The sequence below is a fragment of the Homarus americanus genome, unplaced genomic scaffold, assembly GCF_018991925.1.
Source record: "Homarus americanus isolate GMGI-L3 unplaced genomic scaffold, GMGI_Hamer_2.0 scaffold57980, whole genome shotgun sequence".
Taxonomy (NCBI): Eukaryota; Metazoa; Arthropoda; class Malacostraca; order Decapoda; family Nephropidae; genus Homarus; species Homarus americanus.
Window position 1 is genome coordinate 16,008,110 of NW_024716703.1, and position 13,507 is coordinate 16,021,616.

The 13,507-nt window shown below is 40.8% G+C and overlaps 1 protein-coding gene across 5 annotated transcripts in view; it reads right to left on the reverse strand.

Annotated features, from left to right (window-relative positions):
* Nucleotides 1–13,507, reverse strand: part of LOC121858313 — a 175,293-nt gene that overhangs the window by 16,754 nt on the left and 145,032 nt on the right. For all 5 annotated transcript variants that reach the window (XM_042354649.1, XM_042354648.1, XM_042354647.1 and 2 more), the window contains 3 exons: nucleotides 12,805–12,930; nucleotides 12,259–12,278; nucleotides 11,344–11,464 (listed from right to left, as the gene is read on the reverse strand). In XM_042354649.1, coding sequence (XP_042210583.1) covers nucleotides 11,344–11,464; nucleotides 12,259–12,278; nucleotides 12,805–12,930 — 267 coding nt within the window. The remainder of the gene's footprint in view (nucleotides 1–11,343; nucleotides 11,465–12,258; nucleotides 12,279–12,804; nucleotides 12,931–13,507) is intronic.

Consider the following 13,507-nt stretch of genomic DNA (forward strand, 5'->3'; position numbering starts at 1 on the left):
CTCCTATAGTCTGAGATATTATATGAAAAACTTAAGGCCTAAACCCCCCCATGCAAGGGAGCGTGGGGGGGGGGAGCTGGAGGTGAGGCGATATGATTTGACAGTTGGCGCTGAAGGCTTGCCTGGGTGTTTATTTATCATTACTTAAGAGTGACTAAGCTCTTCTCATAATTTGCCACCCAAATGACCTGGGTGAATATAACTTACATTGCTGGGATTCTTGTAAGATAGTGAATTATTTGAATACCTGCATAAACAAGCTATATTTGCAATAGACACAACAATTTTAGTACCGTAATCATTTAGTACATGTACAGTACAGGTTTGCACTTAGGTCCATTGTTAACCGAGGTACCACTGCATAGCAGTGTACTTGTACTGTACAATACTGACTAAATTCACTAGATAACGTACACAACTAATGGTTGGAAAAACTTGTCAAGTAAGTGAGTGTCAAGTCTGTCAGTATGAGTGGCACGTGTGACTGCTTGTGTCCCCCATCATAGGAGTCCGTTTTCTCTCGCTTCAGGTCGCCCGAGTCCTCCGTTTTCTCTCTTAATCTTAAAGTGCACCAGAGACTTCGTTATTCCTTAGTAATGACACAGAATTTGAAATTGCAACCCCAATTGCAACTGGGGTTGCAATTGTTGAGGCAACTAGATATGTCTGATTACAGCAAATGTGTTATTGTCAATTTGTAGGTGAAAGATTTTATCCTCAATAGATGTAGGTTAACATTACACCTGGAGGCAAATGCTTACTAAAACCTAAGGAAGGATATTCCTTTAACACATAATATCTGGCCAGTATGGGAAGGATCATCGTGTCTCCGTCAGGGGGTCGTGGAGTGGTGGTCCAGCAGGCGTCATGGAAGTGTTTTATTTTTTTTGGGGGAACAGGGTATATGCGATCAGACGTTGTTCGGTTGGACATTAACCGGCACATGACTGTACTTGGTAAAGGAAGGCTGTGTGTATAGGTGATTGTTTTGGGCTGTATCACTGTCAGGATAAATATTAAACAAAGCATAGGAAACATTTTTATAATAATAAACTATTAATTGTTATTTAAGGTTATGAGAAGTTTCCAAATGTTCGTATGCTTGTTTAAATAATGAATAAAATTTGATGTGAGAATCTTGTGGCAGCTGTGGTTGTAGTTGAGTTGCCAATTCAGTAATATAATTTTTTTCATTATTAAAGCAAATACAGTCATGCGCCGGTTAACGTCTGACCGAACAACGTCTGATCACATATACGTCCGTGCCCCGCCACCCCCCCAAAAAAAAAGTTACGCCTGCTGGACCACCACTCCACGACCCCCTGACGGAGACATGATGATCCTCCCCATACTGGTCAGATATTATGTGTTAAAGGAATATGCTTCCTTACTTAGGCTTTTTTAAGCATTTGCCTACAGGTGAAATGTTAACCTACATCTATTGAGGATAAAGTCTTTCACATACAAATTAACAATAACACATTTGCTGTAATCAGACATATCTAGGTGCCTCAACAATTGCAACCCCAGTTGCAATTGGGGTTGCAATTTCAAATTCTGTGGCATTACTAAAAATAGTAAAGTTTCTGGTGCACTCTACAATTAAAAGAGAAAACGGAGGATTCAGGCGCCCTGATATGAGAGAAAACGGACTCGTATGACGGGGGACCAAATAAAAAATGCATAGCTACATGTTTTGTGGACTACAGTATTAAGCGTACCCTTTTCATCACTTTGTAATAAACCTAGCCATGCCCACGTGTGTTTATGATATTTACCATAACATTATACAGACAGACCCCGACTTACGACTGCTTCGACTTACGACCGTCGGGACTTACGACTGCCTCAGATTTTTTATTAATTTATTTATTTTTTTTTTTTTTCTTCTTCTTCTTCAAATGACACACGCATTTTCTATACCGAAACGTTTCCAGTTAATGTAGTCTCCATGTATAATTAGAAAATTATGGGGGCACCATGTGCATTCAGCTGACTACATTAAAGGGAAGTGCTCAGTCACACTGTAACCATTCCTTATTATTTATTACTTTCACTGTACTGTATCCATTCCTCATTATTCATTACTTTTACTGTACTGTATTTCATTGTAGATTATTTATTTAAAAAAATAATTTTTTTTTTTTTTTATCTATGTCGGACTTACGACCATGTCGGACTTACAACCTGGATTTGGGTCCCTAACCCCGTCGTAAGTCGGGGTCTAGCTGTATATATATTTAGTGGGTCTAAATGGTCGTAAAATGGGAAACTTGGGGTTGGGTCTTGGGTGCCTGAACCAATTAGAACAAATCCCATAGGATCTGTACTTTCGTTATCGGCGCGGTCCCAATTAGGCACGATAACCAAGGGATGACTGTACTGTACTGTATATACTTGTGACACTGGCCAGTTGCTTCTGGTGTTATGGTATAGGGGTACCAAGTGACAGCACTAGGATCCCGCTTCCTCTATCAAGGAATAAACAATTAAAATTTAAATTGAAAAAAAAAAATTGAAATAAATTACTATCTTACAAGAATCCCTCCAATGTAAGTTATATTCACCCAGGTCGTTTGGGTGGAAAATTATGAGAAGAGCTTAGTCACTCTTAAGTAATGATAAATAAACATGCAGGCAAGCCTTCAGCGCCAATTGTCAAATCTTATCTCAAATAAATAAACAAACAAACAAACGCCAGACATTCTGTCACCTCACCCCCCCCCCCACCGTCTTCCCACCACCCTCGTGTTCAAGATAAAAGGTTGGTGATTTCTTTATGTTTATTTCATATAATATCTCAGACTAAAGTTAGGATAATATAATTTGCATTGCTGAAATCCTTGCAAGACAGAGATTAATTTGAATATAAGCGTCATATATTTTGCTCAGGATATAAAAAATGTAGTACATTAGTGTACAATACTGTAGTACATTTTATAAAAAGTTTTTCAACTGTATTTTTGGGTAGATTTACATAAATTTCTTCATTTATTTTCATCCATTTACATGCACACACCATACTAAAAGAAACGTAAAATAAATTAGTGCAAAGCTGGAGTGCACATGTACTAATTTGATTACGGTACTAAAATTGTTATGTCTAGTGCGAATTACAACATGTTTATATTCAAATAAATCAGTATCTTACAAGAATCCCAGCTATGTTAATTATATTTTCCTAGGTCATATCACTGGCATTTTAAAATGAAAGAAGCTTAGTAGGACTGTTAAATAAACACACAGAGACCTTCACCTCAAACTTATCACCTCAACCCAACCCCTCGCTGGGTGGCGGAGCCGTCAGTCCCCCCCCCAGCCAGGCTTTTAGGCTTACAGTTTTTATCTTATATAATATCTCAGACTAAAGTTAGGAGATTATAATTTGCATTGCTGGAATCCTTGCAAGACAGCCAATAATTTGAATATAAACGTCATATATTTTGCTCAAGAGATAAAAAATTGTTGTACATTAGTGTACAGTACTGTAGTACATTTTATAAAAAAGTTTTTCAACTGTATTTTTGGGTAGATTTACATAGATTTCTTAGTGCAAAGCTGGAGTGCACATGTACTAATTTGATTACGGTACTAAAATTGTTTTGTCTAGTGCAAATTATAGCATGTTTATATTCAAATTAATCAGTATGTTACAAGAATCCCAGCTATGTTAATTATATTCACCCAGGTCATTTCATTGGCTTTTGATAAGAGAGAATCTTAGTCACCTAAGAACTGATAGATATACACGCGTTAGACCTGGGCCTGTGCCGACTGTTAAACGTACTACCCCCCCCCCCGCTCCCACCCTCTCTCCCATCTGCTCGGCGTTGCTGGAATCCTTGTAAAACAGTGAATAATTTTAATATAAACGTCATGTATTTTGCACAGGAGATAAAAATTAATCACCTGTATCCCATTACAGTAGTGATTTAACAGTAAAAGTGTATATGTACGTATATAGTATTCCACATACACGTAAGTATAAATAAAAAGTTTATGTGATGATCGGACAACGTCCATTTCGGTTAACGTCACGTTTCCAAGAATGTATCTAGGACGTTAACCGGCGCAAGACTGTATACGAAAATTTGGAAATATTTCGTGACCTTAAATAACAATGAATAGTTTATTTAATAATTATCTTGACAGTGATACAGTCAAAAACAATCCACCAATCATAATCACCTTTACATACAGCCTTCCTTTACCAAGTATTGCCAAGTAAAATGGCGAGCATGAGACCCAGGGTGGGGTCGGTGCATCTTTGGCTGACTGTACATCACAGAGAGTGGCTTGGCTCTGCAAGGGATGACCCAGGTGGAGCTGAGGCACTCTCTTTTTCCTTACTTAATGATCTGGAACAAATAATCAAACACCCTACACTTGTTCCTCATCGACCCGATGAACTTACTAACATTCTTGATCTTTGTTTTACTTCTAACCTCTCACACTATTCATACAGTACTCAATTCCCCCCCAGGGACTTCTGATCACGATCTTATTTTTATTAAATCAAACTGGGCATGACCACCTCCCCACTTCCCTCTGAACACCAACTATGGGACTATCGGAGGGCAAACTGGTAATTCTTGCGAGAATACTTCTCCGACTTTCCTTGAGATGAAGGTTGCTTTTCCACTCGGGACGCCTCTGTATGTGCTGACAGCATTGCTGGGGTTATACAGGGTGCTATGAGTGCATTTATTCCATCTTCTACCAAAAATTTCGCTTTACAATCATGGATTGATCGCGTCTGTTCTGTTGCATGCAGGGTGAGAGAGAGGGCATATGATGTTATGAAACAATCTCCTTCTCCTATGACCCACAACTCTTTCATTACTTCTTGGAATAGTTGTTAAGGTTATTCTTCATAGGGCCAAGCGGAATTTTATAAAAAAGAAAGACCGCTGATCTGACTAACTCTTCTTCTAGTAAATCCTTCTGGTCTTTAACCAAAAACATCTGTAATAACTTCTGCGCTCCCTCTTTTCTGACCTGATAACTCGAGAGCCAACTCTCCCCGACAAAGCCAATCACTTTGGCACCTTATTCTCTTCTAACTCCACCTTAGACAAATCCAACTCTATCCCTCCTACTAAACCTATGCCCTTTCCTATAATCTCCACTCGTTGGGTTGTTGGTGTGTTATCCAGGTTGGATGTGAGCAAGGCGCATGGATCGGACAGAATACCCCCTCGTGTTCTGAGGGAGTGTGCTGAAGCTCTGGCCCCTGTGCTTCCTTGCCTCTTTCAGCTTTGCCTCAAAACCCAAACATTTCCTTCTTCTTGGAAGCATGCCTCTGTTCAGCCCATCCCAAAGAAGGGTGACCATTCTAATCCCTCTAATGCCCTATTGCACTAACTTCATCCCTCTCTAAGATTTTCGAAACTATCTTAGAACTCTCATTTTCTCTGTCACCTTGAACACCTTCCTCCTTTGTTGGATCACCAGTATGGCTTTTGCCAGGTGAGATCTAATGGTAATCTGCTCTCCTACTGCACCCATCTTAGGTCATCTTCTCTTAGGGATAATGTGGAAACTCTTGTCATGTCTCTTGACATCTCCAAACCATTTGACAGGGTATGGCACAAGTCTTTGCTTTCTAAACTTCCCTTTTATGGTTTCTCCCCCACTTTGCTCTATAATTTCTAGCTTCCTTGAGAACCGATCCATGGCAGTTGTTGTCGAGGGATCGATCTTTCGCTTTTTCTCTTCCAAAAGTGGTCTCTCAAATGGTTCTGTTCTTTCACCTAGTCTCTTCCTTCTTTTTATCAATGATTTACTTCACACTACAACTAATTCTATAAATTCTTACGCTAATGATTCTACTCTTCACTCTTCATCACATTTTTCCTTTCCCCCGAATTCTCAAACTAGATCTGTTTCTTGAGCTCATATCATTTCATCTATCAGTGCGGATCTGTTCAGCATCTCCGAATGGGGAGGTAGAAACTTGGTTAAATTCAATAGTAATAAAACAATGTATTTACCAATTACACTTTCGAAATTAGATGATCTCTCACCGATCTCATTTCAGGATGCAATCACTCTACCAAATTCTAAATAGATATGCTAGGCCTCACCATTTCTCTAATATGTCATGGAAGCCATATATCCACAACATTGCTAAAGCTGCCTCCCGAAAGCTGGGTATGCTGTACAGATGCCGTAGCTACTTCACTCCTGAGCACTTGCTTCAAGTTTATAAGGGATTCATTCGTCCTAACTTGGAGTACAGCTCCCATATCTGGGGTGGCCCTTTTTCTTTCCAACAGTTAGATAGAGTGGTATCAAAGGCATTTCATCTTATTAACTCTCCTCTTTTAGTTTATAATCTCTCTTCCCTTTTTCTTCACCGCAATGTTGCTTCACCGTCTCTCTTTTACAGGTACTTTAACGGGCAATATTCGGTGGATTTGGCATCCCGTGTACTGCCGGCAAGGCCGTGGGCTCGTAACTCTCGTCATGCTCGCGGTGCCCACCGTTTCTCTGTGGATGTCAGTCACACTAGAATGATAACCCATTATAGTACATTCTTCTTTCCTAACACAGCCAAACTTTGGAATGTTCTGCCTTCTGTGTTTCCATACTCATGCAATCTGTCTCACTTCAAAAAGCTGGTTTTCAGTCATTTTCGTGGTATAGATTAATATAATCTTTTTCTTTTCTATTTTAATTTCTTTTTACTCTTATTCCCCACCCCCCTCCCCCCAAAGCCCCACTGTGGGTCAATGACCTGTGCCCTGATGGGCTATTCCCCGTTAAACCTCAGTCGTGGTGTGACCACATAAGGGGGCAGACGTGCCCAGAGGTGCTCTTGACTTCTCGATCGTCCCACAAAGGTCCCCTCAGCCGGCAAGTTTTTGCCAGCATGGGGGGTCGACATAAACGACAGATGCCATCGCCAACTCGCCTGGTCTTGCTGAGTCCAGCACCCTTCAAGAGTCAGACCTCAGTGATCATGACAGTGACGGTAAGGTTTCTATGGGAAATACTAGCCGGAGTGGAAACACCAATGCCACGGACCTGATCACCCTGCCCTCTGCCAACCAGCCAGGTGGACCGAGTCTGCGCTTCCCCAGGGACTCACTGAGGGCCGTAGGGGGGCGGTTTAGTTGGATGATGAAGTGCTGCGGACAGCACGGTCTCGACATTCAATTCCGCCAGGGTGAGAGCCGCAACTTTGTCAACTTTCGGACAGAGTTGTCCTGGTGACCCCCCACCCCCACCCCCTAGGCGCTGATGAATGTTGCCACGTCCTAGTGGAGCAGTTCCTCCAATGCGCTGACGTCGAGGATGCGTGTGACTTTAATTCTAGTATACTCAGTGTACATCAACATTGCCGGGGGAACACACCACAAGCTGCTGTCATTGTCGAATGGAAGGGAAGGGAATGTCCAACTACTGTGGAGGCCCACTCAGTCCTTCCTCCACTTTATGCAGAACCCTATCACCCCAGGCCAGCTATTTGTGTTATCTGTTCTCATTGGAATCACACCTTCACTGCCGATGTGGTCGTCCCAGATGTCACTTCTGTTCACGTAACCATAACTCCGCCGCCTGTGCCCAGAGAATCAAAGACCACCTTAATAGGGGTGGTGTGGACAATGTAGTTGATCCCAGATGTTGTGACTGTGGCGGCAGGTACAATGCTGACTCGCGGCGATGCCCCAATCGCCCATCTGTCCCAGGGGAGAGGCCTCTCCGAGAGCCACGTTTGCCACAGCGTCCCCCCCACCCCCCCAGTCTACCGGGCCGCCTCCCTCTGCATCCCCTCTGTCTCCAGCAACACCTGCCCCTGCCTGGCCTCACCTGGCTGCAACAGATCAGTCCCAGCCGTCTCCTAACTCAACTACTACTGGGCCTCCTCCCCGTCTCTGCTCTGACGCTGTCAGACTTTGAACTCCACCAGTGCCCCCGCACTACTTCCTCCGGTGACACGACACAGATCATATCCCTCTTACAAGAATTTACCAACCGTGTTGGGGGACTCTTCGTTACACTCTGTACCACCATCTCCAACCTACTCTTGCCTTCTGTTGCCACACAGTCACTCATCTCTTCTGTGAGCCCCCCCTGCTCACGGCCTACTCCACCACCGGTGGTCTTCACTGCTGGTGTGGCACCTACCGGGCCTGCCCTGGTATGTCCTGCTGCCCCCGAGCGGAGTCCTGCCTCATCTTCACGACACGTGGTGCCTCAACTTGTCCACCCACCGCAAGCCGCACCCGCTACTGTGTCTGTGCTGTCTCCACCAGGGCTACCTACTGGACCTGAGGACACCACCCCCGGCAACCCGTACCCCACTGGCATGTCGACGCACACGCCATCACAATCACACTAAAGGGTATGTCCGTCAATATTGTCAATGCCCATGTGCCTCCCTCCACCCCTACTGTACCTGTCCCACCACACCATATCACCTCCACCTCCACTATACTTCGCCATTGGGAACCCTGAGCCTGGCCGCACCGTTTGTAAACTTTGTGGTCAACCCGACTCTCACCCCCCTCTCTCACTACATCCTCACTTACCCTATGACCTCCTCCTACAGGTCCCTGACCAGATATCCCTCCTCCTAGTGACAGGCCTGGCATGTGACATTATTAGGAACCTGCCACACTTTGCCATAAACAGATACAGTGTACCGGGAATTTTCCCCCACACACTCATCATTCTGTCACTTTATGTAACTTGCTGACAAAGCCCATGACCCTTCAGGCTTTTACGCCCTTAATGCATGAGTCATAAAGGCAAGCATGAACTCCGCATACTTCCCAGATGGGTGCTGTAAACGCTTCTGCGTTCCACCTTGCACAGGATGTAAGGGGATGCCCAATAAACTAGCCCCCTCGGGGGCAATCTAAAAAATAAAATAAAAATCTCCCCGTTAACCCTTAAGCCCCGGGTTAGGGTGCTGCTGGCAGTAACCTGCAGGGTTAAATAGAGAAAAATAAACTTTTCCAAAGCACTAAAAAGGGGAATAGGCGGACGTTCTGGAACGTCATCCGGGGCCAAAGGGTAAAAAAAAAAATAAAAAAATAAAAAAAATAAATTATATGAAGATAACTTTCTAAAAACGTTACTTACTTCCTTTGAGTGTTATATGATGGCTAAATTTGGCTACATGTACACATAGACAAATAATTAATGAATAACCCAGGGTATAAGCAGAAGCATATTACAGTCATCCTTTGGTTATCACGCTTAATTGGGACTGCGCTGAGTGCGTGACAATGAAAAACGCGCTAACGAAAGTACAGAACCTACGGGATTTATTCTAATTGGTTCCAGGCACCCAAGACCCAACCCCAATTTTCCCATTTTACGACCATTTAGACCCACTAAATATATATATATAATGTTATGGTAATTATCAGAAACACACATAGGCATGGCTAGGTTTATTACAAAGTGATGAAAAGGGTACGCTCAATACTTCTTTTCACATATCCGTTGAGACATTGTTACATAACTATTTGACAAATTTCATAACCGAATGACAGAACACATATCAAATGACAATCTACAATAACTGTTGGTGGTATGTCATTCTCCAATTGTTACATTCTCAAACTATATGTAGACTGTCGGTTTATTATTCAAGTCTGAAAACTTCATAACTTATGTCAATCACTTCCGTTAGCATGAAAGAATAGTTATTTTAGATTGTCATTCGATATGTGTTCTGTCATTCGGTTATGAAATTTGTCAAATAGTTATGTAACAATGTCTCAACGGATATGTGAAAAGGTGTACTGTAGTCCACAAAACATGTAGCTATGCTTTCTTTATTTGAGTCCCCTGTCTGAGAAGTCCGTTTTCTCATCTTAGAGTGCACCCGAGGCTTCGTTATTCCTTAGTAATGACACAGAATTTGAAATTGCAACTGGGGTTGCAATTGTTAAGGCAACTTAGATTACAGCAAATGTGTTATTGTCAATTTGTAGGTGAAAGATTTTATCCTCAATAGATGTAGGTGAAGCAAGGGGGTAACAATACACCTGGAGGCAACTGCGTGATAACTAAATTCTCGGCTTGAAAAATGCGCTATAACACAGCAGGTGTGCAGAGTTTGATTTAGGTGTGATAACGAAAATCGCGATAACCAAGGGATAACTGTACTTATTAAGTGATGATAAATACTCGACTGTACTGTACTAATTTACTAAGTATTGAAGACAGACATTGTGGTAAGCCAATTAGCTGTTTGCTCTTTGTAAAGAAATGACTTGTGGTGTTCAGTGTGGGATTCTTTTTTCAGGAAAGCTGATTCTTTTTGGATAATATTTTATCAACCTGGCACCAAATGATCCTAAATTACATGAGAATTGTGGTGAAATTGTATAAACAAATGTTAGAGGAACCCACCCATGCTATCCCCCCCTCCCCCGCCCAGCTGCTCCCCAGATAAACACTTGTATTCCACATACAATATGCTCCTACACTTATTTGTTCTTATTTTTATCTTTATAATACTGTAATACTGTACAGTATACAGTTTTCTCTTTATTCTTAAGACATATTCTGTGGTTACTTACATATAACACTTTACAGTAAATAACAATCACCTCGGTGACAACAGTTGTTGACAACCAGACTTGTATGTCTGATTTTTAACCCAAAAAGTTCTGTTTCATATTTTTTTTACTGTTGATGTAATATTCTTTTAATAAACTTGTTGTTGAAGTGCAGTACATAATAACATAACATCAACTGATTTTTTAAACAGTTCAGACAAGTCCCCATATATTCACAGTTTTCGGACTGGGGTCTGCCCCAATTAGTCCGATTTATCAAGGTTTTACTGTACAGTAATAATAATAATAATAATAATAACAATAAAAATAATAATATTAATACAGTAACAATAACAAAAATAATAATAATAATAATAATAATAATACAGTAATAATAATAATAATAATAATAATAATAATAATAATAATAATAATAATAATAAATAAATAAATACAAAAATTTAAAAAAATCAAGACTGAGAAATGATACGTGTATGTTGTGTAGTCCAAGTAAGAGAAACAATTGAGACCCTGCAATTGTGTGTAAATGAGGCAGAAAGGAAGATCAGTAACCTGGGACTTGGTAACAATTTTCATGAGGCCATATGGCAGCAGGGTCTACCATTAGAATATATTATGCTTACAGTATCTTCCCAGGCGGTAGTGCTTCCCTGTTTGACAGCTGCCTATTAACAGATCTTAAACCTGAAGTACAGTTGCCCACAAGAATAGTGTTACACCCCTTGGTGGCCTTTCCAAACATGTGAACAACTGTACATTCTTCCCTATAATACCATAGTAAGAATTACTCTGTACTTACCTTTCTGTTCTGCTGGTGTAATGGGAAAAGCCTTATATATACTGGCAGTTAAATCTGGTGACAGAGGATCACTAGATGATGATGTCTTCCCTGCTCCTTGGTTTGAAAGTTGAGAATTTTTCTGTAATGATGAATTAATAACATGCTTGAGTGTGTCTGACGTTAAAGACTGACCACTGCTTATGGGCACAGTGGGAAGAGCAACCCATCGCACTGTCTGTGTACTTTTAGGTCCTAACTTGCTGGTTTGACCACTTCCTGTACTGGCACTTGCATCAGGCATATTTACATATCGATACATTTTCACTCCACCTTTTCTTAATATACAAGGACCAGAAGCAAATCCAATTGGAGTTGACTTTGTCTCAGGTTTTTTGTTTGCTGTTGTTTCATCAAATGAAATAATTTGTGAACTTGAAAGACCAGAGGATATACTGTCATTTGAACCTTCCAAATCATTAATGGTTTCCATTACACTTTGAGATCGGATTTCTGAGTTTCACTGTTTGCATTAGTAGAATTATTTACTTGTGTATGAGCCAGAGACTCAGTTTGTGAACCTCCAATGAACACTGGTGGAGTAACAATCTGAAAAGGAGTTGAAGATGCATCAGGACGTTGGTTTGAGCCAGGTGGAAGCTGAATTGTAAAAGTAAATGATGGGGTATCTGTTCCATTTGTGGCAGACCATGTTACCACAACAGGAGTCTGACTTGAAGCCTGTGGTGAAGGGATTGATTCTTTGGCTTTATTTGATGATGACAACTTTTGACTCAAAGACTGAAGTGGTACTTTAACTGGAGAACCAGAATTTTTGGTTGTTGTTGTTGTATTATCAAAAGATGGAGTAGGATTATACTGAATTTTTGTTTTATTTTTCAAAGATTGCACCAAAGGTAGAAGAGATTCACTAACAGGTGGCTGGCTGTCAGCAACTGAAAAAGAGAAATATATATATTCAGTGAAAGTTTCAGTGTCAAATAATGATAAAGAAAATAATATTTATTTGGTTATGTAATCAAGTGTATTTTTACACTGTTGTGGGGTGTTACGTTGAGGTTCCCTCCCATCTTAAGGATGCATTTACACGAGGTATGTTATTAACATGCCAACTCAGGAGGTGAGTGAGAGGAGCCTTTCCATGCCAGCACTAGCATATTAGTGGCTGTTGGCATGTGGCGCCTACTCGCATCCTCAGTGATGCCGTTAAATTTTGTCAAAAACCTTTATATGTCTATTCCTCCAAATACAACCTCAGTCATAAGTAAGTTTTGTACCTTATAACTATTATATTTATTCCTATTCAGAAAATTTATCGGAATCAAAATAAGAAATTAATAAACCTGCAGACAAATCTGTAGGAATGGCAACACTGCCTGATAACCCATCCTGACCACACCCTCAGACATGAACAAGGCATTTTATTAATACTGTATTGTGCTATATGGCACTTTTACTCACAATTCTTCAGTGGTTGAATGAGTCCCTTTGCCTGCAGGACTTTTAGAGAAGCTTTGTTTAAAATCATGAATGTTCTCTTGCCACCATCCTTAGTTTTCACAATTTTTCTCTTGATGGGTCCTGAGTCTGTGTGATGAAAAGGAATTTAATTTAGTTAATACAGATTAATAAAAAATCTTTCTTAAGACATGAATTAAGGTGTTAAGATTTTATTCTTTAACCTTTGTATGTGTGTTTTCATGGAATGAATATCCATGAAAACACACATACAAAGGTAAAGAATAAAATCCTAACACCTTGCAGACCGAGGTTAATGTGAGTTATCATGCAGGAAATACTTTTCACACAGAGGCTGGTAGACCTATGGAACAGAATACCAGCCCAAGCTCTGGAATCAAGAAGGTAAATAAGGTAAGTACAAAGCTGAGATAGAAACTGTACAGTCATTCCCCATTTTACAAAAAATTGGGTTACAAAAATGTGCCCACACAGAATTTGTTAATTATGAACAATAAATTAGGGATAGGGAACAAAAATTCACAGGGTTGAGGTGTTGATTGTATGTAGAAGTCCGCGTGCTTTATTGGGCTAATGAAATATATATGGATCCTCGTGTTTCGAAGCCGGATTTGGTAAAACGTTACTCTGACCACCTAAGTGATACGGGTAGTCCCCATTAGAGGTTCACGGAGCCATAAGCTCA